Here is a 26,398-nt window from a genome sequence, read left to right on the forward strand (position 1 = left end):
TCATTTGCTCTTATGGACTTAACTATTGTTAGCTCTGTGACTTTTTTTTTTCCAGAAATAGAAGTCAAATATTCTGACTAGCTCTGCCACACAGCAGTTCAATGACTTAGCAGTAATAAAGTTTGCAATTTTTTAAGCTCAGGGCTGAGGGTGAAATTTTTCTGAATGAGAAGAACTTTGTTCAAACACTATTATTAAACATGGGATGCCTTTAGAAACTAGCTTTTGCTGCAAACTTGATGTTTCTTAATGAATTCCACCTTAAATTTCAAGGGAAATCAGAGTTTATATGCAAAGCTTACTCTGCTGCAAAGTCACTTCAATGACAACTAATATTTGAATCACAAGTAATGTGAAATGCTTTATATATTTGACATGCTGTCCAAGTTTAAAATAAGAAGTGATATCTCCTTTCTCACAAATATTTTCCACACATATGGATTCTGAGCACAAACTCCAATTCCAGCAGCATTTTTTAGATCATAATGCAAATGCAAAAGAAATATACATATTTCAAAATTCACTTAACAGTACAACTGAGGAGGATCCACCCAACTCTTCTGATTAATCTGCAATGTAACAGTGTGCCGAAAGGCAAACATCCAAAGAATCTAACGAAATTCTATAAATGACTTCTAAGCACTAGATATGCCCAATTGAAATAATATGCTTATGGACAGATATCAGCATCCGACAATGCTATCAGTGTGAAAGAACATTTCCAAAGATGAACCACATAAAATTTTATTACAGATTGGCATTAACAGATAAGCATTTGCAATAGGTTGTTTACAACAAACTCAATTGAGATAGAATTCACATACCATGTAATCCACCCATATAAAGTGTACAATCCAAAACCTTGTAGTATATTCGGAGTTGCGCAATAATTAGAATGATTTTAGAAAATTTTCATTATTCCAAAAAGCAACTCCACATCCATTATCAGTCACCCCACATTTTCTCCAACCCTCTAAAGCCCTTGGAGATCAATCATCTACTTTCTGTCTCTACGGATTTGCTGATTCGGAAAAACCACATATAAATGGAACCATCCGATATGTGGTCCTTTGTTACTGGCTTCCTTCACTCTCAGCACGTTTTCAAGGTTGATCCATGTTGTCGAATTTATCAGTGTTTTCTTTTTATTGACAAACAACGTTTCATTATACAAATGTGCCACATTTTGCCTACTTATTCATTGGTTGATGGACATTGGGTTGTCTCCACTTTCTATTACCAATAATGCTGCTATGAACATTCATGTACATATATCAATGTTTGTTTTCATTTCTCTTGGGTATAAATTTAGGAGTGGAATTGCTAAGTCACATGGTAACTATATTTAATCTTCGAAGTAAATTCCAGTCTGTTTTCCAAAGAGGCTGCACCATTTTATACTCCCACCAGCAGTGTGTGAAGGTTCCAATTTTTCCACACCCTTGTCAACTTTTTATTAATTTTCATTAAACACTAGAATGAGCTTCATCATTGGAGGGTGTTTTCCAAGGAGTTCTCTACATTTGATCTTTGCTGAGAAGTGACTTCTTAATTTTAGCAAATCCTGTTCTCTTGATGAGACTACTTCCAAAACCATCAAGCCCTGGATCCTTTTTGCTTGATGGTCTTTCCTATAGTTTTTAATCTCTCGTCATGTTACTATAATCAAGAAGCCAGATGGCACCTGCAACACTCAGCCAGGAAATCTCTCTAGTGAGATCATATTAGGCACATGTTTTACTTTCAGTCTGCCACTACAGAAGTTCTTCCTTCCTCCAGTTTTCTAATAACATTTACCTCACTTTTCTAGAAGTCCTCATCTACAGCCTTGTCAGACCATGATGCTGCTATCGCTTCTTCAAAGCACTTTAGTTTTTTACCAGCACATGCCTACTTAACACCTACTGCCAAGTTCCAAAACCACTCCCATATTTTGGGTTTTCATTATGGCAGCTGCCCACCTCCAAGTACCAAGTTCTGTATCAGCTATCTGTTGATGCATAACAAATTACCCCAAAACCTACCAGTTAAAACATTTACTAACCCAGAGTTTCTGGGGGTTAAGAAGCCAGAAGTGACTGGTTTAGCTAGGTCTTTCTGACTCAGTGTCTCACATGAGGTTATGGGCAAGTAGTTGGCTGTGGCTGCAGTCCTATTTGAAGGCTCAGGCAAGGGAGGATCCACTGCTAAGCTCGCTCACATGGTTGCTAGAAGGCCAGTTTGTTGCTGGCTGTTGGCCATGGGCTTCGTTACTTACTATGTGGAACTCTCCATAGGCTAAGTGTCCTCACGATAAGGCAACTGGCTTCCCAAAGGACAAGTGATTCCAGAGAGCGCATGCCTGTGCAGAAGCCATAGCCTTTTCATAACCAAATATTTTAAGTGACATCACATCACTTCTATCATATTCTATTTATTAGAAGTGAGTCAAATTACTATTTTCCTACTGAAAAATTTGACATTTCATCAATTTCTGGAATGGCCACACTTTCTGAAACATTGTTACAATATCTACTTTAAAGTCTTTGTCTCATAATTCCAACATCTGTGTCATCTTGGGGTTAGTGTCTGTTGTCTTTCCTTTGAATTGTTGAAAATTTTCTGACTAATGTATTTCATGTGATTCTGCATTGCATCTTGGACATTTTGAATATTATGGGCCTCTGGGTATTCAATTCTTCCAGAAAATGTTAGGGTATTTTTTCCAGCAGGCAATTTAACTGATTAAGTCTTGGTCACCAGTTTCAATCCATCTCCTATGGGCTGTGGTTCTAATGTCAGTCCAGTTTTCTAAGTACTTTCAGTGCTATTTGCATCTCTCTTTGCCCAGTGTCAGACCTGAACAATTATTGCGTCAGACCTATATATGTATAGACCAGGGGAGAGCCCCAGATTGCATAAACAACTGTTATGAGATCACTTTCTTGAGCTTCCTTATCTTTGTCACCACCTAGACACCTTTCCAGCTCTCAGGAGCCACTTCCTCTTCCTGATCATCAGGTTAGAAATCCAAGGGTTTAGGTTCTCCTCTCTGCTACACACGTCATGGATACATCACTTCCAGGTCCAAGTAGCAGGAAGATAGTGAGGGAAGAAAAGCAATGGGGATTCTCCTAAACCTTTTTGGCCCAGAGATCCTCTAACCAGAGTGAAGGGTTCTTAACTGAGGTTTAGATGCCTGCTCAGCCATCTCTGTCCTCACCACAGGAATGCCCGAGTGCCACAATGATCTCCTTTCAAATTCCAGTTTCCTTCCCAAATCTGCCTGTTATTACTTTTGATGGTGCCCAGACAGCTGCTCCATGCCTTAGTTACATTTAGCATGAGAGAGAAAGTGGAGCATGCTCATTCCATTTAAAGGGAACCCAGTACCACCCAGTTACTTTATTTCCAACAATTACATCACTGGAGGATTAACTCTTAAACAGGAACTTCCTAAGAATATAAATGAAGAATTCTGATTGAAAGATTCATCACTTTATCCAATCACTTTTTGCATTAATTTTTATTAAAAATTGACACATAGAAAAATTTTTTAAATGACCAATGAACATCTCTACATCCACCACAAAAAAAGTTGACTAATTTTGTACATATTTATTTGAAAATATGCTGCCAACATCATGACTTTTCAAACTTAAAAAAACTTCTGCATGCATCTCCTAAGAATTAGAACATTATCCGACGTAACTCAATTATCACTTCTAGAAAAATCAAACACACATTTATCTAATACCCATTCCATCTTCCTATTTCCCCAAATAGCCCCTCAAATGTCTTTTATAGGTTTTTTTTTAATGAATCAGAAGCTAATAAAGGATCACACTTTCCATTCGATTATCTCTCTTGCCTTAATCTAGAAGAGACCACTTTTTGTTTTATTACATTTGCTTTTTGAAAAGTCCAGACCAGGGCCAAAATGCACAAACTATGGCTTACAACCTCACACCCCTGCATAGGGCCACAGTGGAATGTGTGAAAGATCAGTTTGGCTTCATTAACTATGAAGTAGGAGATAGCAAGAAGCTCTTTTTCCATGTGAATGAAGTTGAGGATGGCCTTGAGCTCCAGGCAGGAGATGAGGTGGAGTTCTCAGTGACTCTTCATCAGCGCACTGGCAAGTGCAACACCTGGAATGTGTGGCGGGTCTGTGAGGGCCCCAAGGCTGTTGCAGCTCCTCGACCTGAGCAGTTGGTCAGTCCCTTGAAGAACATCACCCTGGATGATGCCAGTGCTCCTCGCCTAATGGTTCTTCATCAGCCAAGGGGACCAGATAACTCAATGGGGTGTGGAGCAGAAAGAAAGATCCGTCAAGCTGGTGTCATTGACTAACCACATCTACAAAGCACATCATTAATCCACTATGATCAAGGTAGGGGGACTGTGGTGAAGGTTTCTGAATATCTCCCTCTTCATTCCTCCCGAAATCTGGAATACTTATTCTTTTGAGCTATTACACCAGTTTTAACACCTTTCTCATGTTGTGTTTAAAAAGTACATTTAAGAAAACCATTTTAAAATAAATTTTAAAAAAAATTCCAGACCAGTTGTCCTGTACCAACTCTGGACTTGTCTATTTCCATAATGTGTAATTCAACTTGTTCCTCTACTCCTTGTATTTCTTTAAATAGGAAGATAAGTCTAGACAAAAGATTTAATTAAATTTGGGGTAAACATTTTTGGCAGTACATCAAGGATGATCACACATGCTTCATACTGCGTCCTATCAAGAGCCACATAATGTTGGCTTATTCCAGAAGTAGGGAAATGCAGTTTGACAGCCAAATCTCATTGTAAAGGCGATTCTTTTGCAATAGGTATCTGTGATCTTCTGACACCTTGTAAACAAAGTTCCTTAAAATTTTTTTCACCTAATGGGTTTTACCATTGATTTTTGCCAGATTTAATTACATTAAGGGTTGTAAAATGGTAATTTTTCCAAATCTATCATTCTGTGTACATTTAAAAGAAGACATTCTTCAAATAATTTTATAACAAGTTTTCTTTTTTCTCTACTTTCATCATTATGAACTTCTTTTCCTTCTTAGCATTATCAGCAATATCAGTGATTATTCTTTTTGATTTTAAGTTGTCCTAAATTTGGCCCGTGAGAATACCTTCGACTTGGCGCCTGTCCCCTTCTGACATTACCCCATTAGTCTTCAAATACTATCTTGCTTTTCATTTTATTTTCTTAATAAAAAAAAGTATTTTAGCCACACCACCCACTTCCCCTGCTCCAAACATGGAATCAGCCACTTCTCCAAGGAACTCTGGTTCCTGTTAGTGGGGAATGGCATTTAGGAACCAAAATTTGGGTACTAAGCATGCTCACCACTACTGGGTACAATGTTAAATATTGAGGTCTGTTTAAAAGCCTCATTTTCTTTGTAAATGTATTTAAATACATAAAACAATAACTTTCTGATAAGCTAAAACCAGTCAATTAAGAAATATACTGACTGCTTGGATTTAATTCTAATATTTTTCTCAGAAGGTCTAGCTAATTGTATTAGAATAATTTTTTTTTTATGATACCAACTGTGAATTCAATGAAAGTCAAATATAAAGTTGGAGGAAAAATGCCTGGGGGGAACTAAACATTTCAATTGATGAAAAGAATGCTTAATAATTAACTCTTCATATATAACTTTCCACAAAATAATTCCTAAAATATGTGTAATAAGAAGGCAATCTTATATGTGAAGTATCCAAAAGCAATTACACTTTCTGGACCTCAGCTAGCTTTACAGATTTAAGTACAATTATAATAAAAGCAGGCATAATTAGGGACTCATAAGAAAAAAGAATATAGTTGTGAGTCGATTATTAAGATTAAGGTGAGAGGAAACCCTTATAGATAAAACAGTAACTTTAAATTACTGCAACTATGTCTAACTAGGCTACAAAACAAACAGTACTGTTGGGACCTCAGGGTGGAAATAAGTCTATAATCATCACAAAATACCAGATCCGAAGACCTAGATTCTAGTCTTGACTCTGTTCACTAAGTTCAGGTTCTTCATTAGTACAATGAAAGGCTATAATTAAACCTCTCCTGGATCTAATGAGCTACCAGACATGTAGCCTCAGGTTCTGCCAAATATATCCCTTCTGCAACAGATAACAAAGTATGTGCTTAACAGTCTTTCCAGCTGCTTCAGTTAATCCGCCTTCTACGGTACTATAATAGTACTCAGTTCAGTTATATAAAACTATGTCAATTTAAGAAATGACAGAAGATAAGTAAGAGAGTCTACCTTTGGGCAAGATTTTAAGAACTAAATTCTAAATTAATAAAACTACATTTTTTAATAATAAAGGACTTTTACATTTACACACACACACATGCATATGTGTATATACGTATGTTTACATATATAAGTTGCTGGTGGGACAGCTCATAAAAAGAGCTTTATTATTTCCAGGTGAAGAGTTAAATTTAAATAATTCCTTTTTATGTTTAGCTTCCCTTTATGAAAATAAGCGCTTCCTATGTTGGCTGGCTATTTTAAAGAAGGCCACACACTTATTTACATTATTAATAACTCAGTGACTGTTTTTAAAAGAAAATTCACACATTGAAGCTTACTCTTATAAAGGGAATATAGTCTTATGAGAGAAACAAAATGTATATTTAACTATTTTTCATGGTTTTTTAAAAGTTAGGCCTTTTACATTTTTTCTATCAATTAAATTTTCATAGGTTTTTAGAAACCTTCAAATTTATGGTTCTTTTAAAACTTAGCAAGTCAGTGCTCTTCATAATTTCACTGATCAATGTTATCATTACTTAGTGGCAACTAACATATTTCCTTCAGGAGAAGTAAAAAAGACAAATCTATTAGGAGTTTGTACCCTATTGATTATTCTCCTTATGACCCAATGAGAAGTCCTGGATTATCTGAGAGATGAACTAAGCCTCATAGGCCTTATCTCCTCTAAGAAATCCCTGATACTGAGCGAGTGAGGAGCTGCAGATTAATGGTTTCCCATATTCCTTCCATTTATAGAGTTTCTCTTTAGTGTGAACTTTTTTGTGTCTACAAAGGTTTGATCTGTAACTGTAGGCTTTCCCACATTCCATACATTTATACAGTTTCTCCCCAGTGTGGATCCTCTCGTGTTCCGTTAAAAATGAATACTGGCTGAACGCCTTCCCACACTGATTACACTGATACGGCTTCTCTCCGGTATGAATCCTCTGATGCCTGTAAAGGTTAGATTTGCAGCCAAAGGCTTTCCCACATTCCTCACATGTATAAAGTTTTTCCCCAGTATGAATTTTCCGATGTTCATTAAAGGATGAATACTGGTTGAAGGCTTTCTCACATTCATTGCATTGATAAGGTTTTTGTCCAGTGTGAATGCGCTGATGTTCAATAAGGGTTGCAATACGTGTGAAGGTTCTCCCACATTCCAGGCATTTATACAGCTGTTCTCCAGTATGAAGCCTCTGATGCTCAGCCAGAGAGGTAAACTGGCTGTAACCCTTCCCACACTCACTACATTTATAGGGTTTCTCGCCTGTATGGATTCTTTGATGCCTGTGAAGTTTTGCTCTGCAGTTGAAGGCCTTCTCACATTCACCACATTTATAGAGTTTCTCTCCAGTATGAATTCTCTGATGTACAGTGAGGGTTGAACACTGGCTAAAGGCTTTACCACACTCCCTACATCGATACGGTTTCTCTCCGGTATGCACTCTCAGATGTTTGATAAGGGTTGAACTGTTGCTAAATGCTTTCTCACACTCATTACACTTGTAAGGTTTCTCTCCAGTATGAATTCTCTGATGAGAAAGAAGGGATGATCTGTGGCTGAAGGTTTTTTCACACTCGTTACATTTGTAGGGTTTCTCACCTGTATGAATTCTCTGATGTTCAATAAGATGAAGATTCTGCTTGAAGCTCTTCCCACATTCATTACAGATGTGAGGTTTTCCTCCTGGGTAAATTTGGAAGCATTTCATGAGATCAAAATTCTGTTTAAAATCTTCCCCAAATGTATAATACATATTGGGTATCCTTTCTATAGGAACACTCTGTTGTGCGACGAGAGCTGTATTTATAAATAAGCTTTTCTCCAATTCAAGACTCGTATGGTTTCCATCTTCACTGATGGTTTTCTCATGCGAGACTATCATTTGCCTGAGAGGTTTCTTCTCTTGCTCCTCTTCTATCCTGCTCTCAAATTCCACAGCTTCTTCAGAGTTAAGGTCCCAGGGACCATCCTTAATGGATTCTTCCTTTATCATTCCCTGAGATGTTTCCTCTACAAAAACGTCCTGTCTATGAGGCAATGCTTCTGTTTCAGGCCAAGTCTTGAAACCTAAAATGAATCAGAAGAATTAATGCCTCCTCTGCTGGAAGAAACAAACTGATGTATCAGTGAGACAATAAAACTGGTAACAGTATATGTAAAAGCAGAGTGTACAATCAGATTTCAAATGCTGACCTGAATCTTGGGAAGAACAGGATGGGATAAAGGAAAGTGGGGTGAATGGGTTAAGGAATGGCATGGGAGAATACACAGGACAAATTAACAATGAAAATGAAGTGATTCCACCCAGGTAAAGTAAAGTTAGATGCAGAAGAACAGGCTGGGTAGAAGATATGAGGATACAGAAAAATGCCAAATGAGAAGCCCACGTTGAATTCCATGGGATACTCCACTCTGTCATCGTTTTCCACTCTGCATATACCAGGCAATGAAGCAGGCAGCCTACTTTCTCCTTCTTACTCACATGTCCCTTTCATTGTATTATCTCCCCATGTTCTCTCTGAAACTCCATACCCAATAATTTTTTAAATATTTGGATTGGTTTTCTTAAATTTCTTTATTTCATGTGACTGATTTTATATCGTAGTCTGCGAAGGGGGAAACAGTCTGTTAAAAAGAGGAAGGCTAGGCATGGTGGCTCACACCTGTAATCCCAGCACTTTGGGAGGCTGAGGCAGGTGGATCACCTGAGCTCAGGAGTTCGAGACCAGCCTGGACAACATGGTGAAACCCCGTCTCTACCAAAAATACAAAAAATTAGCTAGGTGTGGTAGCACGTACCTGTGGTCCCAGCTACTCAGGAGGCTGAGGTGAAAGGATCGCTTGAGCCTGGAAGGCAGAGAATGCAATGAGCTGTGATCACACCACTGCACTCCAGCCTGGGTGACAGAGCAGTGAGCTGTGATGACACCCCACACTCCAGCCTGGGTGACAAAGCAGTGAGCTGTGATCACACCCCGCACTCCAGCCTGGGTGAGAGTAGTGAGCTGTGATCACACCCTGCACTCCAGCCTGAGTGACAGAGAATCATCTCAAAAAAAAAAAAAAAAAAGGAGTGGGGGGACGTTCAGGTTTTGAAAATTACAACAGCCCTGCAGCATGACTGTGACGATTCTATGTGATTAAAGTTTAAGATGCTCATTATAAAAAAGAGGAAAATATGGAGTAAATTGCCCCTGTGCAACAATCTATCCCTGGTGATTGGAAGAATAACAGTTTTTTTCATATTACCTTTCTTTGTATTTTCCCCTTTTAATTTTATCACAAAGAGAGACATATTCATTTCTTCTAATAAGCTGCAACCAAAAGACTGCACTCACTCTCTTTGTAGGACTCTCTTGAGAATAATGAAAACCTGCAGGAGAGTTGAAGTCAATATGTCTTAAAGTCCTGAAATATGTCCAAGTCCCAAGCTCAGCTTTGATTCTGGGTGAAAAGATTTAGTTTGAGGTGACTCTAAACTACTCTCTGTTGAAACCTGATTTCCTTTCATCAATCCATGACAGAAAATAGGTTAACATTAGATAACTGCAATTAGGTAATTGTGTGTACTTTAACCTATACAACTCAAACAAAATACAACTGCCTGAGCATCTCAATAGAACTCAGTATTTCCAAGAGTTTCCCAAGAACTGCCTCTTTGTGACCTACGTGTCTATGAAGACTCTCTTGTGCCCATTTCCCAGCCTCTCACTTACCTAGACAGGTGTCTGAAGGGACTTCTCTTTCCTCCAAGCAGGGATCTTCTCCTTGTTGCAACTGATGAATCAACTTTGGCATTGAAAATGGAATCCCTGCTCATGAGGAAGGAAAGGAAGCTTGAACAAATAGCATGAAGAGCAATCCAAGAACTCACGTACTACTCACTCTGAACCGACACAGCAAAGGACGCGAGGCCTGAGAGGCAGACAAGGCAGCACTAGCACTTCTCAGGGGCACTGGAGCTGTCAATGGGTGGGGAAGGTCTCCGTTCAGAAACATTATAGGGCCCTGGCAATGAATGCCTCTAAGATGGGGGGTCCCTATATGTTTTTCAGAATCTAAACTGGGATCTACTCACTGGCCTACTCCAAGGAGGAAAATCTGATTGGCGGTGGGATGTGAGGGAGAGTGGAGGGTAGAGAAACAAATAGAAAGAAGGGCATCACAACAGGAATGTACACTTTCAACTCTACAGCAATTCAACCTTTCCGAGGGGCTCACTAGGGCAAAAAACTACAGGCTCGGAACCCCAAAGATGGATCTGTGAGGCGTTCCTATAACAGATTCTTCGTCATAGGCAAAAATTCTTACCCAGTGAGACCAGGCTGCTGTAGTTCTCCAGCATCACCTCCCGGTACAAGGCTCTCTGGGCAGAGTCCAGGTGCAACCACTCGTCCTGGCTGAAGAACACAGCCACATCCCTGAATGTCACGGACTCCTGTAATGGCAAATGCACTCCTGCTCACCCAGGACCGTCTTCTTCAACGGAAGACATAGTAAGAAAGTGACAGTGGGATGGACAGAAAACCCCAGGATTCTAACTATTTCACATCAACTGTTTATGTAATTTTTGGAACCATCCATTAGCTATTTATTTAGTTAAACAAGTATTTATGGAATACTCACTGGGAACAATGACACATGCCACACGCAGTGGGAGGAGGGGAAGACAGGCAAAGTTCCTGCCAACAAGGAGTGTAAATACCAGCCTGGGATCTTTCTCAAGAGAAGGTGATGTGATGACAGAAGCAGAGAGTGGAGTGCTATGCTTGGAAGATGGATGAAAGGGCCACAAGCCAAGGGCTGCAGGGAAACACTAGATGGTGAAAAGGGCAAGGAAATAGATTTTCCCCGAGAGCCTCTAGAAGGACCCAGCCCTGCAGACAGCCTGATCTCAAGCCAGCAAAACTGAATTCAGACTTCTGACTTCCAGAACTGTAAAAGAATACATTTATGCTGTTTTAAGATGCTGCATTTGTGGTAATTTGTTATAGCAGCAGTAAGAAAGAAATACAATGTGAACAATTGAAGACCACCTACATATCTATCAATAAGGGAATGGAGAAGCAAATTATAGTATATTGATGCCATGAAATGTTATGCAGCCATTAAATAGAATGAGGTAGATCTCTATGACACTGGAATTTGACCTTGATATATTATTGATTCATATGAAAAAACCAGCCACAAAAGAATCTATATTTGTTGAAAAACTCTACATCTGTATATACATACATGATGCATGCAAAACTATCTGGAAGAATACAAGCTGTCACCCTCGTTATTCTTTGATATTTGTGGAGAGGGGCAGAAAAGCAATCTTTCACTTATTACTTTATACCCTATCATTAGGCTTACAGTTTTTTACACTTTGGGAGATTGTGTGTATGTATGTTTGTGTGTTCCTTTGCTTTGAATTTTCTTAAATTCCACTTTACTATATTTATATATATATTTTGAGACAGAGTCTCGCTCTGTCGCCGGGCCAGAGTGCAGTGGCACGATCTCAGCTCACTGCAACCTCTGCCTCCCAGGTTCAAGCAATTCTCCTGCCTCAGCCTCCTGAGTAGCTGGGACTACAGGCGTGTGCCACCAGCTAATTTTTGTATTTTTAGTAGAGACGGGGTTTCACCGTGTTGGCCAGGATGGTCTCGATCTCTTGACCTCATGGCCCACCTGCCTCAGCCTCCCAAAATGTTGGAATTACAGGCATGAGCCACTACACCTGGCCTATTTTAATTTATATGTTGACTTTTTAGTTAGACCTCTTTGTATTTTTAGTGGTTACTTGAATAATTATAATATGCATTTTTGGTTTCTCATCACCTATTTAGAGCTAATATATCATTTCACATAGAATGCAAGAATATGGCAAGTATAGAGGACATCACCACTCTTCTTTATGCTATAGTTGTTACAAAGATTTTCCCAGTTTAGAGAGTTGATGGCACTCACCAAACTTCACTGAGCATATTCATGTTAAGGTTTTTATTTAAAGGCAAAGGGTACAACACAGCAAGAGAGAGAGTTCAGGGAAGCACTAGAAAACCAAGAGACACTCCATGTGCAGCCTCCCTTATTTGCACAGACCATGCCATGACTCTGGATCTGTGTGAAGAATCTTGGTGTCGGAGAGCTCAAAGGAGGAACTCTCAGCAGGGGCACTGTATGTAATCAAGCAAGTCCTGTCAAATCTTTAAGGCCAGTTGCAAGCCATCAGTAAGGAAGCTTACCAGGAGTAGCCACTGGCATTGAGATCTTAAAAATACACAAGCCAGGCCGGGCATGGTGGCTCACACCTGTAATCCCAGCACTTTGGGAGGCGGAGGCAGGTAGATCGCCTGAGGTCAGGAGTTCAAGACCTTCCTGGCCAACACAGTGAAACCCCGTCTCTACCAAAAAAAAAAAAAAAAAGTACAAAAATTAGCCAGGAGTGGTGGCGCATGCCTGTAATCCCAGCTACTCAGGAGGCTGAGGCAGGAGAATCACTTGAGACAGAGCAAAACTCCTTCTGAAAAAACAAACAAAACAAAACAACAACAAACTCACACAAGCTGATGGCTGTGTTCGGTGGCTCACACCTGTAACCCTAGCACTTTGGGAGGCCAAGGTGGGTGGACTGCCTGAGCTCAGCAGTTCAGGACCAGCCTGGGCAACATGGTGAAACCCCATCTCTACTAAAAATACAGAAAATTAGCCAGGCTTGTTGTATGCACCTGTAGTCCCAGCTACTCAGGAGGCTGAGACATGAGAATTGTTTGAACCCAGGGAAGCTGCAGTGAGGCAAGATCACACCACTTCACTCCAGCCTGGGCAACAGAGCGAGACTCTGTCTCAAAAAAAAAAAAAAAATGCTGCCTTTATCTTGTTTTGGCCAAGAGTCAAAAAAATAGACATCCAAGAATTTCCAGAGAAAAATATAGAGCTTTTCCAGATAAAAAGATAGAGCTTTTCCAGTTCAGATGTTAAATAAATTCTATCTTCATGGTTATTATTTACATTATAACTGCCTACATTATAAACTCCCTCCTATAATACAATAGTATTATTTTGCTTTAAGCAGTCAGCTGCATTTTAAAGAAATCGAGAGGGAAAAAAAGTATTTTATATTTATCCAGATAGCTACCATTTCTAATGCTCTTCATTCTTCCTAAAATCAGAGTTCCCCTCTGGTATATTTTTCTTTTAACTTACATAACTTCCTTTTTAGTATATCTTATAGTACAGGCCTGCTGGCAATGAATTAGCTTAATTTTATTTTGCCTGAAAATGCCTTTATTTCATCTTGATTCTTGAAGAGTATTTTCATTGGATATAGAATTCGGGGTTGGTTTTTTTCTCTCTCTCTCTTTCAGCATGTAAAATGTCATTCTATTGCTTCAGGTCTTTGTCGTTACTGATGAGAAGCCAATGGTCATTCAAATATTGATTCTCTGCATGTAGTACAGTTTTTTTCAGCCTGCTTTCAAATCTTTGGTTTCTGTGATTTCTCTATGACTTTCCCTAATATGGTAGAGACCAGCTAGCTATATGTGGCTACTAAATACATGAAATGTGGCTCTTCTGAATTGAGATATGTTATCTGTATAAAATACATACCAGATGATTTACTTAAAAACATATATACACACACATACCAACATATACATACACACACAAACATACATGCAAGTTATCTCAATAACAATTTTATATTGATTTCATGTGGAAATAATATTTGGACATACTGGGTCAAAGAAAATACATTATTAAAGTTAATTTATTTGCTTCTGTTTACTTTTTTAATGTGGCTGGTGGAAAATTTTATATTAGGTATGTGGCTTTCATTCTTGGTTCACACTATATTTCTATTGCATGTCATTGATCAATGATATGCATAGCTGTGACCTCCTTTGTATTTATCCAGGTTGAGATTCATCAAATGTTATAAATCTGTAAAATTATGTTTTTTACCAAATTTGATAAATTTTAGGCCATTATTTCCTTTTAATATAGTTTGTACCATTCTCTGTCCCTCTCCTTCTAGAACTCTAACTTCATATATATTAGACTTTTTAATATCATTTAATTGGTAACTGAGGCTTTTTTTTCTCCCTGTTTTTCAGATAGGATAATTTCTATCTTCAACTGTCACTGACTTCTACTTATGTTCATTTCCAAAAGTTAAGCCTATTCACTAATTTTTTTTTTTTTTTTTTTACAATTTCAGTTATCTGACTTTTCAGTTTTAAAATTTCATAGTCTAGAATTACTTTTTTCACAATCTCTATTTCTCTGCTTGCATTTCCTATTAGTTCATTCTTTACATGTATATTTTCCTTTAAGTCCTTGAGCACAATTATAATAGTTGTTTTAAAATCTTTGTGAATTCTAATATCTGGGTCATCCAGGTCATTGTCTCTACTGATTGTCTTCCTCTTGAGTTTTGGTTGCTCTTTCTCATTTCTTCATATGCTACCTTACCCTGGAAATTGTATAGTACACAATGTGTAGAAACTGGATTTTGCTATGTTCCTTTGAAGAGTACTGAGTTTTTTTTAAGCAGGTAGTTAATTTAGTTGGAGTCAAATTCCAAACTCTGCCACCTCTCTAGCAGGCAGCATCAAATATCTTTGTTCAGTTCTTATTTGGGCTACTTTGAGTCTGTCCTGTGCATGTATGGTTCAGGGGTCAGCTAGAGATTTGGGCACAGTTTGTGCACAGAATTTGGGGCTTCCCTTCTCTGCCTCTCTCCTTTCCAAGATTCCTCCTCTCACTTTCCAACTGCTAAGTTTGCCTCAAACTCTATCTTGTGGTTCTTCACACCAGTAAGACTGCAAGTTTGTGACCAAGTTTTGATCATTCTATTGGTGCTGACTGTGGCCTACTCCCAGGCAAAAAGCTGTAAAAACCAGAAAATTTATCTGGTGACAATTCCTTCTTCCAAATATACACAGGTGTCCAATATCTGTCTGCTTTTGACTTCTCTCCAGTACCTTAAGGTTGCTTATATTTTATCCAGAGTGTAGTAGTTATCCACACATGAATTCGTCTGAAAAGAGCTATTTCTCTATTACCAGAAGCTGGAAGCACATGTATCTTTTTGAAAATATATTTTAAAAACTCAGTGAGCCTAGCAAAGCTCATTAAATATTAAGAAATAAGAAAATGACAGACTCCTAGAACCCCAGATCTGAAAGACATCTTATCAATAATCTCATCCAGTTGTTCTCATGAGTGTGTGGTATCTCCCCCCACCTCCCTAGAGTGAGTAGCAATGTGTGAGGGTGTTTTATTTTTCACAATGACTAAGGGAGTCCTACTGGCATTTAAAAAAAGAGATCAGGGCCAGGCGCGGTGGCTCACCCCTGTAATCCCAGGCTCACGCCTGTAATCCCTCATGATCCCTGAGGCAGGAGGATCATGAGGTCAGGAGATCAAGACCATTCTGGCTAACAAGGTGAAACCCCATCTCCACTAAAAATACAAAAAATTAGCCGGGCGCCTGTAGTCCCAGTTACTTGGGAGGCTGAGGCAGGAGAATGGCGTGAACCTGGGAGGCGGAGCTTGCAGTGAGCCGAGAATGTGCCACTGCACTCCAGCCTGGGCGACAGAGCGAGACTCCATCTCAAAAAAAAAAAAAAAAAAAAAAAAAGGCCGGGCGCGGTGGCTCACGCCTGTAATCCCAGCACTTTGGGAGGCCGAGGCGGGCGGATCACAAGGTCAGGAGATCGAGACCATGGTGAAACCCCGTCTCTACTAAAAATAGAAAAAATTAGCCGGGCGCAGGGGCGGGCGCCTGTAGTCCCAGCTACTCGGGAGGCTGAGGCAGGAGAATGGCATGAACCCGGGAGGCGGAGCTTGCAGTGAGCCGAGATTGCGCCACTGCACTCCAGCCTGGGCGACAGAGCGAGACTCCGTCTCAAAAAAAAAAAAAAAAAAAAAAAAAAAAAGAGAGAGAGAGATCAAGGCTGCTAATCATCTGGAAATGGAAGAGAAAGTACTGCACAAGGAAAGATAACTCCACCCAAAATGCTTATCATGTTCTCACTTAGAAACACTTGTTGTCTAAGCTGTATTTTTAAAATAAAGATGAGAATCTGGGTTGTGGCAGGTGGCGTTATAGGAAGATTATAAGAAATGTGAAGTTTGTTAGGTTTCCAGCAATAGAAACTGACTTTGGCTCATTTACACGAAGGACCAGGTAGCTCCAGGGAACCTGATAGTCACAGAACTAGGCTTGGAAAATAAAACAGAAACTAGGGCAGCAACATTCTGGACCACGGCCAGGATCACACTAGGAAACCAGACTTGTGAGAATACTGTTGTCATGGAAAAGTAGATGGTACAGCCTCACCAGCATGAGACAGCTACTGCTTTTGCTGTGCCACTCCTCCTTCCTCTAGGAATTCAAGTTACTGATGTTGCCACAAATTACCAAACTGTATTCTACATCAGAGGTCCCCAACCTTTTTGGCACCAGGGACAGGTTTCGTGGAAGGCAATTCTTCCACAGACAGCAGGGTTGGGGGAATGGTTTCAGGATAAAACTGTTCCATCTCGGATCGCCAGGCATTAGGTTCTCATAAACAGCACACAACCTAGAGCCCTCACATGCACCATTCACAACAGGGTTCGTGCTCCTATGAAATCTAACGCCGCTGCCAATCTGACAGGCGGCGGAGCTCAGCTGGTAATGCTCGCTCACCTGCTGTTCACTTCCTGTTGCACAGCCTGGTTCCTAATAGGCCAGGAGCTGGTACCGGTCTGTAAAACCGGGGGTTGGAGACCTTTGTTCTGTTCCTGTTTCCTCATATCTCTAGCTCCTGATTGAAAGTCTGAAGTAGGTCCAGCTTGGGTCACAAGCCTGTACCTTATCTATAATTAAAGCTAGAAAAGTAAGTATCTGGTGATTTTTGTTTGTTTGTTTTTGAGATGGGGTCTTGCTCTGTCGCCCAGACTGGAGTGCAGTGGCATGATCTCGGCTCACTGCAACCTCCGCCTCCCAGGTTCAAGAGATTCTGCTGCCTCAGCCTCCTGAGTAGCTGGGATTATAGGCACATGCCACAATGCCCTGCTCGTTTCTGTATTTTTGGTAAACATATTCTGATTGGCAGTTGGTCGAAAGAGTTATCATCAGTAGAAAGGAATGTCTGGGTCATGATAAGGGGTTGTGGAGACCCAGGTTTTGTCAGGCACATGAAACCTCCAAGTAGCAGGCTTTAGAGAGAATAGACTGTAAATGTTTCTTATCAGACTTAAGGTGTGTGTTGGTATTAATGCTGGAGGGGTACAATGAGGCATGTCCAACCCCTACTTCCCGTCACGGCCTGAACCAGTCTTTGAGGTTAAATTTCGAGGGTCGAGGAGGAAGTCCAATCAGACAGCTGCAGGGGGCCTTCTAATTTTATTTCTGGCTTATACCCCTATACCTCAGAATGTAACAGTATTTGGAAACAAGATCTTTAAAGAGGTAATTAAGTTAAAATGAGGTCTTTAGGCTGGATCCTAATCTAACATGGCATGTGCTTATAAGAAGAAGAGATTAGAACACAGACATGCTCGTGCACAGGATAAGCCACGTGGCAGGAGGCAGCGAGAAGGCAGCCATCAACCAGCCAAGGAGGCCTCAGGAGAAGCCAGACTCGCCCACACCTTGATCTTGGACTTCTAGCCCCCAGAACTGCAAGAAAACACATTTCCACTGTTGAGGCCATCTCGTCTCTGGTATTTTGTTATGGTGCCCTGGCACACTAATACAGGCTCCATGCTGCTGCAAACAGGATACTCACGGCAAACCCAACTTCCATCTTTACCGCCAATCTGTTCCCCTAGGCCTTAGAATACTTCCAGGGAAAAAAAAAAAAAAAGCATTCTTTTTCTTTTAAAATTTCATTTGCTTTTAAAAAAGTATACAAATTAAACATAATCAGAAACTAAAATTAAATTAAACTTCAGAAAAAAATGTATAAATTGAAAACAAAAACAAAACAATGTAAGTCATACTAAATCCTATTACTCAAGACAAGTTGTTCCTTTTAGAAATATATTCCAGGTTTTGGCCGGGCGCGGTGGCTCAAGCCTGTAATCCCAGCACTTTGGGAGGCCGAGACGGGCGGATCACGAGGTCAGGAGATCAAGACCATCCTGGCTAACACGGTGAAACCCCGTCTCTACTAAAAAATACAAAAAACTAGCCGGGCGAAGTGGCGGGCGCCTGTAGTCCCAGCTACTTGGGAGGCTGAGGCAGGAGAATGGCGTGAACCCGGGAGGCGGAGCTTGCAGTGAGCTGAGATCCGGCCACTGCACTCCAGCCTGGGCGACAGAGCATGACTCCGTCTCAAAAAAAAAAAAAAAAAGAAATATATTCCAGGTTTTATATCCAATTACACACACATGGGTTCTTTTGACTATTTTCTAAACAGTATGAAAACAGACACATGCTAAAGAATAGAAAGGATACAAAAGAACACGCAGTGCCAAGTTAGGGATTCTCTCCTGACTCCAACTAGCGGTCCCATTCTACAGGGAACTAGCAGTGGTTACACATGTATCCTTTTTTAATGGGAAAATTCTCAATCCTGCTTTACTAGCATTTCATGGATCTTTATCACATCTGCATATAGAAATCTTTTTTTTTTTTTTAAACACACAGGGTCTCTGTTGCGTAGGCTGGAGTGCAATAGTGCAATAAATCATAGCTCACAATAGCCTTGAACTCCTGGGCTCAAGTGATCTTCCCACCTGAGCCTCTCGAGTAGCTGGGACTATAGATGTGTACCACCATGCCCAGATAATTCTCTTGTTTTTCTGTAGAGCCAGGGTCTTGCTATGTTGCCCAGGCTGGTCTTGAGCTCCTGGCCTTAAGCCATTCTTCCACCTTAGCTTCCCAAAGAGCTGAGATTACAGGCGTGAGCCACTATGTCCAACCTCAAACCTCATTCTTTTTTTTTTTTTTGTCGCCAGGCTGGAGTGCAGTGGCGCCATCTTGGCTCACAGCAACCTCTGCCTCCCTGCCTCAGCCTCCTGAGTAGCTGGGACTACAGGTGCACACCACCACACCCAGCTAATTTTGTATTTTTAGTAGAGACAGGGTTTCATCATGTTGGCCAGGATGGTCTCAATCTCTTGACCTCATGATCCACCCACCTTGGCCTTCCAAAGTGTATTCCTTTTCATTAGTGCATGATATATTCCACTGTATAAATACCATAACTATTTTAACCATTTTCCTTATTTAGTATTATTTAGATGGTTTCTGTTTTTTGCTGTCACAATGCACAATGACCAGTCTCATATGGATATCTCTGGGTATGCCTATGTTTATAAGATAAACTGTTAGACACTGAAGTATTAGATCAAAGTCTATGCATATATATATACACATAAACACACACACATATGTACATATATGTGTATAAAGCAAAACTCTGTCTGTTAAAAAGAGACACATATGTATACACATATATGTACGTGTGTGTGTATATATATATACACACATATATATATAGTTTTGTTTTGTTTTTTTGAGACAGAGTCTCGCTTTGTCACCCAGGCTGGAGTGCAGTAGCACGATCTCAGCTTACTGTAACATCCACCTCCTGGGTTCAAATGATTCTCCTGCCTCAGCCTCCCAAGTAACTGGGATTACAGGCATGTGCCACCAGACCCAGCTAATTTTTGTATTTTTAGTAGAGACAGAGTTTTGCCACATTGGCCAGGCTGGTCTTGAACTCCTGACCTCAGGGTGATCCGCCTGCCTTGCCCTCCCAAAGTGCTGGGATTACAGGCTATATACATATTTTGATTCTGACAGATGTGGAAGATTATACTTTCCCAAGATGACCGCATCAATTTCTCTCTCATCTTACATGCTCTTTGTCTAATGTGACACTGACATTTCTCCCACCAAGAAGTGAGTTCTATGTTTCCTTCCTTTGAAGCTGTCCAGTAGAATTCAATGGAAATGATCTATGTAACTTCCAAGGAAAGGTAGTAAAATAACACACCTCTCGCCTGGCTCACTGGATGCTCACTTTTGGAGCCTAGTCACCATGTTGTGAGCCCAAGACACATGGAGACATTACAGGTAGATGCTCCTTCCAACAGCTCTATCTGTGATCACAGCAGTGAGCCAACAGCAAGCATCAACTACCCAACACGTGAACGGCTGAGGCTTCAAATGATTCTATAGCCTCCAGTCTTTACATCTCTCAGCCGAGACACCAGACTTTGTGTGGCAAGCTGTTTCTCCCACATACCTGCATTCCTGACCCAGAGAAACTGTGAGAAATGATAAATGATTACTGTTATTTCATATCCCTAATCTTCTTACTATATAGCATGTATATCCTTCCATGTTAAAAATACAATTCTACTTCATCATTTAAAATTACAGTGTAATTGGGATGCCATAAGGAGAAGAAAGAGAGAACAGAGCAGGTGAATATCCAAAGTAATAATGGCTGAGAATTTTCCAAAATTAGCGGCAGACACCAAACCTCAAATCCAGAAAGGTCAGAGAAGAACAAGCAGGATGACTACCAAAATATCTACACCTAGGCATATTATATTAAAACTTTAGAACACCAGAAGCAAAGGGAAAACCTTGAAAGGAGACAGGGAAAAAAATCTTACCTATAGAGAACAAGGATAAGAATGACAGTGGATTTTCTCATGAGCAACATGTAAACAAGAAGAGACTGAAACAAAATATTTAAAGTGCTGAGGGAAAAAAATCACCAATGTAGAATTCAATATCCAGAGAAATTATCCTTCAACCAGGATGAGAAATAAAGCTTTCTCAGACAAACAAAAACTAAGGGAATTCATCACCAGCAGTCCTCCTTTGTCATGGGGAAGGAAAATAACATAGATCAGAAACTTGAATCTATGTGAAGACAGGCGGGAAGACAGAGAAGGAACAAATGATGATAACATAAAATCTTGTATTTTCCTTATTCTTGATTTAGAAGATAACTATTTGCTTAAATGAACAATAGTAACAGTGTACTGGGTGGTGACAGCATATGGATGAGTGAAATGAATGGCAGCAACGCCATAAGGAAGAGGGGAAGGAAGGAGGAGTGCTCTGTTATAAGACACCTCCATTACCCATGGGGCAGTATAATGTTATTTGAAGGCAGACTTCGATTAGTTGTAAATTTATATTGAAAACTACAGGGTAACCACTAAAAAAAAGTTTTTAAAGCATAATTGATATATGTACAGACAGCAGAAAGATCCATGGTTGCCATACTGATATAAATAAATGTTTGAATAAATAAATAAATGGAGAGACGTGACAATCCTCCATACAGATTTCCAAATAATGTATGTCGATTCTTCACCTCTAGGAGTGGTGCCTATCTCGCCACGCCGTAAGTGTCGTCGTTCTAAGGAATACAGTATATGGGAAGGCAGAAAAAGAAGGTAACTGGATAGTGGAGAAACTTGACAAACAGTGCCTCAGGCAGGTGATAAAGAGGAACAGCAACAGGGATAAGTCATGTTATTAGTATGCAATTGTAGTATGATGTGATCAGACTGACACTTCATCTCTGTGACCTTCCTCCCCAAAACCCAAACCCCAGGCTAATAATGAGAAAAAGCATCACACAAATCACAATGGAGGGGCATTCTACAGAATACTCAACCAGTGCCAGGCACGGGGGCTCACACCTGGAATCCCAGCATTTTCAGAGGCCAAGGCAGGTGGATCACTTGAGGCCAGGAGTTCGAGACCAGCCCAGTCAACAAGGTGAAACCCTGTCTCTATTGAAAATTCAAAAAATGAGCAGGGCATGGTGGCACATGTCTGTAATCCCAGCTAGTCGGAGGCAGTAAATATGCTTATAGTTACTACTTTTGGGGGTTCTTTTTGAGACAAGGTCTCACTCTGTTGCCCAGGCTGGAGCGCAGTGGCACAATCATAGCTCACTTGCAGCCTCGAATTCCTGGGCTCAAGTGATCCTCCTACCTCAGCCTTCTTAGTATCTGGGACTATAGGTGCTGCCACACCCAGCTACTTTATTTTTAATTTTTTATAGAGACAAGGCCTCACTATGTTGCTCAGGTTGGTCTCAAACTTCTGGGCTCAAGCAATCCTTCTGCCTTGGCCTCCCAAAGTGCTGGGATTATAGGTGTGAGCCACTGTGCCCAGCTACTACTGTTATTAATGCTCACAGCAACTCAATGAGGTATGTATATTATTAACCCCACCAAAATTGAGGAAATGGGGTACAGAGAGATAAAATAACTTGCTCAGGGCCACATCCCTAGCTTGGATCCGAAGCCATGAAGTCAAGCTCCAGAGTCCGTATTTCTAGCCTATGGGCTATTGGAAAAGGAGTCAATGAAAAATAGGCTTTGGGGTTATGGCAGAAGAGAAAATGCACAGAAGGGAGAAGACTAGGAAAGGGAGCTGGTGTGAAGGAAAGATGGGACTTCCACGTCGCAATGACAGACAGGAATGCTAGGGAAAAAGGTTAGGTCTGAGGACAGAGTTGGGGAAGATACTCAGAAAGCTGAGGGTTAAAGTAATGAAAATGGATCTCGAATGGGGAAAGAACAAGATAAAAGAGCCCAGGTAGGAAGGCTAAACTAGCAGGGAAGAAAGAGAAGAATCAGAGAAGGAAAGAGAGGCATCAATTAGACAGGTGAGAGGGACATCTGGACAGCTTAACATCCCCGCTGCGCTAGGAGGGGAAGGCCCCAGGCCTGCGTCCTCCCCACCTCTGGGCTTCAAAGCCCAAGCCATGCTGAACTCCTTCTGGGATGCCTTTAGTCTTCTCTAAGCACCAGTATCAGTCCTGGCCTCCAGCATAAACTCAGAATGCCCCCACTTCTGGGATATTTCCCCTGAACATTTAATTATGTTTCATAAGATCGATACCACGAACTCCCAGAAGATGGAAACGACAGCTTTCCTTTTTCCATCCCTGTGTGTTGCACAGGATCCTGTACACAGGGCTCAGTAAATGCTTGTGGAGAGTGTCTTCCAGCCCTTCCACATCTTAGCCCCAAGTGTGACTATATCCTCCGTGAAGACAAAGACAGCTTCATGCCCCATTCTCCCCACCAAGCTCCACTGCAGCCGGAAGCATATGCTCAGAACTGCCTCAAATGTTGATCACAAAGTGAGTGGGGTGAATTAAGAGTGGTCTGGGGACAAAAGAGGCACATTCCTCAGCAGCCCCTCGCTAAGCCCAAGACACTGGGAAAAACTTTTGAGGCTCCGGATTCTTCATCGTTTTAGTTGGACCAAAAAGTACCTGGACAGAGTCTGGAAACGTGTCTACCATCTCTGCATCCAGAAGCCAACGGATGAAAAAGACAAACTTCACGCACTCTCACCTGAGCGGGCAGCAGATCCACAGCCATCCCTTCCTCCTCGGTGCTCCTGCCCAGGGAGAGCAGTGTGGACACAGTGGGTCTGCAGAGGAAAAAGGTGTCAAGAGGAACCCTGGTGTCAGGAGATGGCTTGGACAGAGGAAGTTACAACCGCCCATAACGTCCATCAGGTCTCAAAAAAGCCACCCCACATAATGACGTAAACCAAGACAAGCATTCACTAGGGCAATTTGCCAACCTCCACCCCTTCTCCATACTTCTATTTCTGCACTTCGACTCTTTAACTTCCACTTGAGGGCCTCTCAGCCACCTCTAGGCAAACTGTGACTCACCCATGGATGTCTGGAGTCCTTAGCTAGCTTTAAACTGCACGCCCTAACAGTTGCAATGAATATCCAGTTTCCTCGGGTGCCACTTTCCAGCCTAGCTAGCTGATCCTCAGCCTGACTGCCCTGCCTCGCCCTTTCCTCCCTGTGGAAGCCATGATAAACAGGTTTCCCCGCATCTCCACCCTAGTGACAGACCCCACTGCTTGCCCTGAGTGGCCCTTCCGTAGAGTGCTATGTTCTCCCCAAGAAACTGTGGGCATAATCCAACCACTCAGCTTTCCCAGCCTCTTACTACATCTTCGCCGGGACTTTACCCAAAGTAACAGGATTAAGACACCGTCCCCACCCAAGACACATGCCAGAGCTTTGCTGTCCCTCCTAAATAATACTCCACAGGTGCCGCCTCCAATGGCATCCACAGACAGAAACAGCCGTCGCTGCCCAAACACAAACCCCCGGTGGGAGGGGTGGAAACCGTGCCTGCCCCACAGAGAGCAGGGGCAGAGGCTGCCTGGGGCAGCCAGGCAAGTGTGAGGGCCTCCAGGCCTGCGATCTGCTGCGACTCCTCAGGGTGCCCGTGGCATGGAGCCAACCTGGGGCTCTGCTGGGCCAGCTCCAGCGAGTGCCTCGACCAGCCCAGGGGAAGCTGCCGTGCAAGGCCTCGGTCACGCGGCGACGCGCACCTCCTCCCAGGAAGCGGTGAGTGCTTTCCAGGCAGTATTTTTAATCTTCGCATTTACAAACGTGACGGAGACTGAGAATCAGGACGTCGTGACCTGCCCAAAGTCACAACGGATAGTAGTAGAGCCGGGAAGGGAATCCTGATCCAAGCCCCAGGCCCCAGTTACACCTGGACAATGGCCTCGCCACCCTGCCTCGGTTTCCCCCGGACAGAGCAGGAACCACCCTCTCCGTTAGCAGAGATGCGCGGGTGCGTTCGGGCGATGCGCCAGTCCGCTGCCTGGCACCGGAGCGCTCTTGGCGGGCATCAGCTACTGCTTCTATTATTTCCGTTACTGAGAAGAAAACGCACAGAAGAAAACCGCAGCATGAACAATGACAAAAGGCTGGCACCCCCACCTCAACGGTCCGGCGCACCCAGCTCACCCGGCGAGGCGCTCCCTCCGCGGGTCTCCGGCAGTCCAGGCCGCTCCCGACGCGCCCCGGACCCAGTGACCAAGGGCCCCTAGCCGCGCAGGGCTGCTCCCAGAAGCCCAGACGAGGCTGCACGCGGCCCACTGGCTGGAGAGGCCCGGATCCACGCCGGCCCGGAAGAGGCCACTGCGAGCGCCTCGGCCCCAGGCCGGCAATTCTAGCCAAGCCGGGATGGCCCAAGCCAGGAGAACCCCCGAAAGGCCGCGAACTGTCCCCGAAACCCCGCCGACCCCGGGAGAACTACCACTCCCGGCATGCCTCGGGCCCCGCGCCGACTACATTTCCCGGGGGACGCCGCGGTGCGCGCGGCGACCTCCGGGAGAGGAACCGCCTCCGCCAGCGAGAGCCCTGAAGGGCGACAGTCCGCGTAGGCGCTGCACGGCGAGGGAGTCCGCAAGCCGCACACGAGGCAAGAGGCCTCCCGCTGCTGGCCGTGCTGCCTACAGCCCGCGCACTTGTTAGGCAAGCGGAGTGGTTTGAAAAACAAAATCCGGAATTAGATGCATTTAGGAGGATCCCTGTGCTGTCGCTCCCACCGCTGGTTGTGATTATTTTTCTGTTGATACAAAATAATTTACATAATACCCATGTGAGTGTTACCTGCATAGACTGTGTAATGATCAAGTCACAGTACTGGGTATCCATCACCTTAAGCATTTATCATTTTTATGCGTTGGTATCATTTCAAGCCTTCTCTTCTATTTACTTTGAAATATCCATAATATTATTGCTAAGTAGAGTCACCCTAGTCTGCTATTAAACATTAGAAATTATTTCTTCCATCTAACTGTATGTTTGTACCCATAACCAACCTCTCTTCATTCCCCTTCCTTTCTGGCCTTCCTGGCCTTTGGTATCTATCCTCCTGTTGTCTATGTCCATGAGATCAAGTTTTCTAACTCTCGAATATAAGTGAGAACATGGAGTACTTGTCTTTCTGTGCCTGGCTTATTTCACTTAACATGACCTCCAGCTCCATCCATGTTGATGTAAATACATTATTTCATTCATTTTTATGGCGGAATAGTATTCCACTGTGTCTATGTATGACATTTTCTTTATCCATTCATCTACTGCTGGACACTTAGGTTGAATCCATATCTTGGCTACTGTGAATGGTGCAGTGACAAACGTGAGGGCAGGTATCCTTTTCATACACTGATTTCTCCCCCTTTACCAGTAGTAGGGTTGCTGGATTGTATGGTAGTTCCATTTTTAGTTTTTTGAGAAATCTCCACACTGTTTTCCATAGTGGCTGTACTAATTTACATTCCCACCAATAGTGTATAAGAGTTCCCTTTTCTCCAAATCCTCACTGG

The 26,398-nt window shown here is 42.1% G+C and overlaps 1 protein-coding gene across 3 annotated transcripts in view; it reads right to left on the reverse strand.

The window, feature by feature from the left end:
* Nucleotides 1-728: 728 nt before the first annotated feature.
* Nucleotides 729-26,398, reverse strand: part of LOC112422925 (zinc finger protein 354C) — a 52,377-nt gene continuing 26,707 nt past the window's right edge. The window contains exons 1-5 of one of the 3 annotated variants that reach the window (XM_011745142.3): nucleotides 25,032-25,322; nucleotides 23,599-23,677; nucleotides 10,576-10,702; nucleotides 9,981-10,076; nucleotides 729-8,331 (exon numbers count right to left, since the gene is read on the reverse strand). In XM_011745142.3, the coding sequence (XP_011743444.1) occupies nucleotides 6,917-8,331; nucleotides 9,981-10,076; nucleotides 10,576-10,702; nucleotides 23,599-23,625 (1,665 nt within the window). In that variant the 5' untranslated portion in view covers nucleotides 23,626-23,677; nucleotides 25,032-25,322 and the 3' untranslated portion in view covers nucleotides 729-6,916. The other 2 variants (XM_011745143.3, XM_071098018.1) reach the window with 2 other exon arrangements.

This window comes from Macaca nemestrina, chromosome 6, assembly GCF_043159975.1.
Source record: "Macaca nemestrina isolate mMacNem1 chromosome 6, mMacNem.hap1, whole genome shotgun sequence".
Taxonomy (NCBI): domain Eukaryota; kingdom Metazoa; phylum Chordata; class Mammalia; order Primates; family Cercopithecidae; genus Macaca; species Macaca nemestrina.